This window comes from Mandrillus leucophaeus, unplaced genomic scaffold, assembly GCF_000951045.1.
Source record: "Mandrillus leucophaeus isolate KB7577 unplaced genomic scaffold, Mleu.le_1.0 Scaffold1695, whole genome shotgun sequence".
In the NCBI taxonomy this organism is placed as follows: Eukaryota; Metazoa; Chordata; class Mammalia; order Primates; family Cercopithecidae; genus Mandrillus; species Mandrillus leucophaeus.
The window spans coordinates 42,726-48,382 of NW_012101693.1; the positions used below are offsets into that span (position 1 = coordinate 42,726).

Genomic DNA, 5,657 nt, shown 5'->3' on the forward strand with positions numbered 1-5,657 from the left:
TCACTTATATTACATCTTTTCACTTATATATGTGATGAGACCTTCTTTTTATATCTTACTTTTCTTAATTAAGCACAGTTTCCTTTGGTTCTTTAATCATATTTATAATGGTTACATTGAAATTTTTGTTAAATCTGACATCTCTTTCTTCTTACAGATAGTTTCTATTGCCTATGTTTTTTTCCTTTGCATGGGACACATATTTCTGTTTCTTTGCGAGTTTTGAACTTTTGATAGCAACAGGAGGCAGACAAATGTCTAGGCATATAGGGGTGGGTGCCTGGTTAAACCCAACCTCCAAGTCAAAGACAGTTTAAAACTTGAAAGCCAAGCTACAAGTCAAAGACAGTTTAAAACTTGAAAGCCAAGCTACAAGTCAAATCCATGGACGAGATTGAAAACCTGTCTTCCTGTTTTTTGTTTGTTTGTTTGTTTGTTTGTTTCCTTTTTTGATGTAGACGTTTATTGCTATAAACTCCTTTTTATTATTATTATTATACTTTAAGTTCTAGGGTACATGTGCATATTCCTGTTTTGCATGCTTTTCTTTGATTGATCCCCCTCTTCACCTATTTTACACGTATCTACCCTTTCCTAATTGGTTTTCTACACTGCCATGTCCACCTTACGTGATGACTTTGCTTTAGCCTTTCTTTGCATACTTACAAACCAGTCACCATGCACACCTGTATTCTGAGCCCATAAAAGCCTCAATGGCAGGGGTGAGGGGACAGCTCTTCATTCCTTCTCAACTGAGAGCTGCTCTATCAATCAATTTAAATGCTCCTCTGCTCCCTTCACCCTTTGAATTGTCACTGTATCCTCATTCTTCTTGGATACAGGACAAGACATCAGGAACTAATGAACATAGTTCATAGGTACAAGTCATAAAATACCTTCATAGGTACAAGCCACAATGCAGCCAGGCCAAGTGGGTGGGGTGCCTCCAGTGGCAGGCCCAGGGTTGAGTGAGGCCTGGGGGAGTGGAGTGTGTCACTGGACATGAAGTTCCCCAGTTGGCAAAATGGCTGAGAAAAATTCTGTGTCTTTTTTTTTTCTCCCTTAAAACCTGGAATTTTTATGTAGTATGTTGTAGTAACCTTGGATACTAATTCTCCCATACCTCTTTGTGGCTTATTTTGTTATTCACTTTTTGTTTCTTTGCTAAAGTATTCTAGTAAATTTAGGAAAATCTTTTTGCTCCATATTGAGAAGGAAACAGTGTCATTTTGGTGTCATTTTTCAGATCCTACAATCTTCAGTGTGTTTTGTGTTACCTTAGGATGCCAGTGATATTAGAATGGACTTCTTAGAATCTATTTTCCTAATCTCTCTGTTAAGTTGTGTTCTTCATTTGGTAATGCACCCTGCCAGTCAGACCCTGTCAATTACCAGTTGATTGCTCTATTGTTTTTGACAACTCCCTCATTGCATAAACTGCTTAGAAGTCTGATTCAATTAAATTCAGTTGAAGATGTTTTTGAGACTGGTTTTTGATATTTATGCTGACACCAGAAGGACTCTTGACTGTCTCTTTCTCTGGGTCTTTTTGGTGAACTTGCTGGCCTATAGTTTTGCTTCTGCCCTTAACTAAGAATAACTATTTTTTTCTTCAAGAGTGGCTTTAAGATTCAACTTCCTCACTATGTGCTTCAAATAAAGTTAATTATGTTTGAGAGAAATTAGGAACTCTCTTTTCTTATAGACTGCTTTTCCCTCAGGACAAACTCTCTAAGCAATAGGTTTGGTGGTATACCCTCTGGTTATCTCAGTTGCATTTATAAATAAGGTCATGCAAGGGAAGTCAAAGCTTTATTATACTGGCCATCCATGCTTCTGGTAGAGCCTCTATCATTTAGATAAGGGCTGGGCGGAGGAAGGGAGACTCCTACCACTTTGCCATACTCACCAAAAATTTAGTGTCTTCTACTTAAAATTGAAGGGAATGAGAAATTTTGGCAGACTTTCCTTCCTGATGAGATATGGTAACCACTAATTTTGTTTTCTTTGCTATACTTGCTGAGAATAGAAGTTCCATAATGTTGAGTTGGACAAGGTGAGAAAGAATGAATTGTGGCTCAAATTCTTTTGATTCTGGGCGTTATTGCTGATTTTTAGTATATTTTCTTGAATAGATGTTTTCTACTTTGCTTTTTGCACTTTAGTCCATTTCCAAACATTTGAAATTTTTCTTCATAATATTTTGACCAGTTTTGCTTGTTTTGCTGGGTATAGGGTTCATGGAATTCCTCAGGCTGTAATCCAAAAGAGGAATACTCTTTGTGGTTTTAATATTAATTTCCCTAACGACTAAAGATGTTGAGCATTCTTATGTTCTTAGTAGCCATTTGTTTATGTATTTTGGAGAAATGTCTACTGATAACCTTTGCCCAACTGAATGAGGTATTTTCTGTTTTTATTTTAATTACAGAGTTGTAAGCATTTCTTATATATTCTGGATACAAATCCCTTACCACATAAATAACCTGGAAATATTTTCCTCCATTCTGTGAATTGTCTTTTTATTTTTTCAGTGCTGTACTTTCAAGTACAAAAGTTTTTAATTTTTTTGCATTTATAATACTTTTGTTAAGTCTGAACTCTCTGATGTTGAGTAAGATGTGAGCAGATATTAATGACTTTTCATATTCTTTATATTTGTAAAGATTTTTTCAAGCACAAATGATCTCCTGTGCAATAAAGTGTGAGCATTGGTTAAAAGTTTTGCCACATTCTTCACACTTGTACAAGTTTTTTTGTATGGATTATCTTATGTATAATCAAGTGTAACAACCATTTAAAAACTTTGTTACATTCTTCACATTTCTAAGATTTGCTCACCAGTACAATTTCTTTTATGTTTAGAAAAGTTTGAGGTGTTGTCAAAATCACTGTTATATCTTTTAGGTTTGTAGAGTTTCTTACAAATATGAATTTTCTTATGTCCTGCAAGGCTTCAGTATTGGTTAAAATCTTTGACACATTCTTCACATTGGTAGGGTTTCTCTCCAGTATGATTTCTCTTTTCTAGTAAGGTGTGAGGACTGATTAAAGACTTTACCACATTTCTCACATTGGTAGGATTTCTCTGCAGTATGAATTATCTTATGTGTAGAAAGGTGTGAGAAATGGTTAAAGACTTTGCCACATTCTTCATGTGTACAGTTTCTCTCCAGTATGAATTTGCTTGTGTTCAGTAAGTTTTCAAGAACGATAAAAAGCTTTGCCGTATTTTCAACATTGATAGGGTTTCTCTTTAGTATGAATGCTCTTATGTCTAGTAAGGTGTGAGAACTTGTTAAAGGCTTTGTCACATTCTTCATATTTGCAGGTTTTCTCTCCAGTATGAATTATCTTATGTGTAATAGGGTGTGGGGACTGCCTAAAGGCTGTGCCATATTCTTCACATTTGTAGAGTATCTCTGTAGTATGAATTATCTTATGTCTGGTAAGGTGTGAGGACTGGTTAAAAGCCTCGCCACATTCTACACCTTTGGAGAGTTTCTCTCTAGTATGAATTTTCTCATGTTCACTAATGTATGCGGGTTCGTTAAAATCTTTGCCACATTCTTTATATTTGTTGAATTTTTCTCTGGTATGAATTATCTTGTGTAGTAAGGATTGAGGACTGGTTGAAGACTTTGCCACATTCTTCAAATTTGCAGGGTTTCTCTCCAGTGTGAATTATTTGATGTGTAGTAAAATATGAGGAAAGATCAAATGCTTTGCCACATTTTTCACATTTATAGGGTTTCTCTCTAGTATAAATTACCTTATGTGTAGTAAGGTTTGAGAACTGATTAATGGTGTTGCCACATTCTTCACATTTGTACGGTTCCTCTCCAATATGAATTCTTTTATGTTTACTAAAGATTGACGACCCATTAAAAGCTTTTCCGTAGTCTTCACATTTGTAGAAATTTACTCTAGTATAAATTAGTTTATGTTGAGTTAGGTTTGAAAACATGCAAAATAATTTGTCACATTCTTTACATTTAAAAGGTTTTTTTTTCCAGTATGTCTTATCTTATGTCCATTTAAATTTGAAGATTTATGAAACATTTTCACATATTTATCACATTCAAATACTTCACACTGGGTAGTGAGTAAACATTGATCAAGTCCATTATAACCTCTTTTTGGCACCTTGCAATCATTCACACATTTACCATGTTTTCTTAACTGTAAATTCTCATGTTTGCATTTTCCATATCCTCTCAATGTCACTTTTTGGAAAGAATCTTTTATGATCTGCTCTGGCCAAAAGTCTTGGGAAAAATGAGAACACATAACTGGGGATTTGGCTATCATCTCTTGTCTCTTTGTAGTCCAAGACTCTTTTTCTTGCTCCAGACAGGTAATCAGGTCTGGCTTAGAGACAGCAATACCAAGGAAAACCAGGTTTCTGTAATTCTCTAACATCACATTACTATATAAATTCCACTGTGCAGTGTCCAGGCATTGTGACTCCACCAGAGAGAATTCTGTGACCACATCCCTAAATTTCAATTTTTCCTTAGAGTCACATTGGGCACTTTATTAAAATGACATGGATACTTCTGCCCAGAACATCAAATAGAACAATTCCTAGGCTTCCAGGGGGCCCTGGCATCTTAGCTGTGTATCTCCCAACACTTGCAGGTTAGAGGGTCACAGAAACTGGACCTCTAGGAGCAGAGAACACAGAGAAATAAAGACAAGACTTGGAGCTACAGCTGCAGAGAGACCAAAAGATTTTAATTTTCATGAAATCCAATTTATTTATTTTATTTTGTAGCTTGTGAATTATTATTGTATATTGGAAACAACTGCCTAGTGCAAGTGTACAAAGTATTACTGCTATATTTTCTTCTAATACTTTTATATATTTATCTTATTCATTATGTCTCTGAACCATTTGGAGTTAATTTTTAAATATGGTGAGAGAAAGCAGTCTAACTACATACTTTTTTCGTATAGTCTTATTGAAAAGAGTTTTTATTTCATTGAACAGTTTTGAAACTTTGTAAAAAACTAATTTTGTATAAAAGTTAGAGTTTATTTCAGGATTCACAATTCTGTTTTACTTATGTATATGCTAATCCATATATCACTGTCACATTGTTCAAATGACTGTAGTTTGGTAGTAAGGTTTTGAATTAGGTAGTGTTCTTTTTAAAATTTATTTTTGACTATTCTGAGTTTCTTTAAATTACATATGGATTTTAAATCAGCTTGCCAAATTTCTGAAGATGGGCGTCTGAAATTTTGATAGAAATTGCTTTAAATATGTAGATCAATTTGGAAATTATTGTTATCTTAAAATATCATCTGCCAATCCATGAATATGTTTTCTTTCATTTTATTTAAATTTCCTTTTGTTCCTTCAACAATGTTTTTCAATTTACAAGTTTTGCACTACTTTGAAAAGTTCATTTAAATGTTTTTTAGTCTTTTTGATGCATTTTAAATAAATTTTTTTTTTTTTTTTTTTTTTTTTTTTTTTGGGACAGAGTCTTGCTCTGTCGCCCAGGCTGGAGTCTGTCTCTTATACACATCTAGAAAAGTTTTGCCACATTCTTCACACTTGTACAAGTTTTTTTGTATGGATTATCTTATGTATAATCAAGTGTAACAACCATTTAAAAACTTTGTTACATTCTTCACATTTCTAAGAT

At 34.1% G+C, this 5,657-nt stretch overlaps 1 protein-coding gene across 1 annotated transcript in view; it reads right to left on the bottom strand.

Annotated features, from left to right (window-relative positions):
* Positions 1–3,234: 3,234 nt before the first annotated feature.
* The window catches only part of LOC105537153 (zinc finger protein 681-like), a 24,631-nt gene continuing 22,208 nt past the window's right edge, over positions 3,235–5,657 (bottom strand). Inside the window, 3 exon segments of the mRNA XM_011976656.1 lie at positions 3,235–3,613; positions 3,615–4,012; positions 4,015–4,515. Coding sequence (XP_011832046.1) covers positions 3,235–3,613; positions 3,615–4,012; positions 4,015–4,515 — 1,278 coding nt within the window.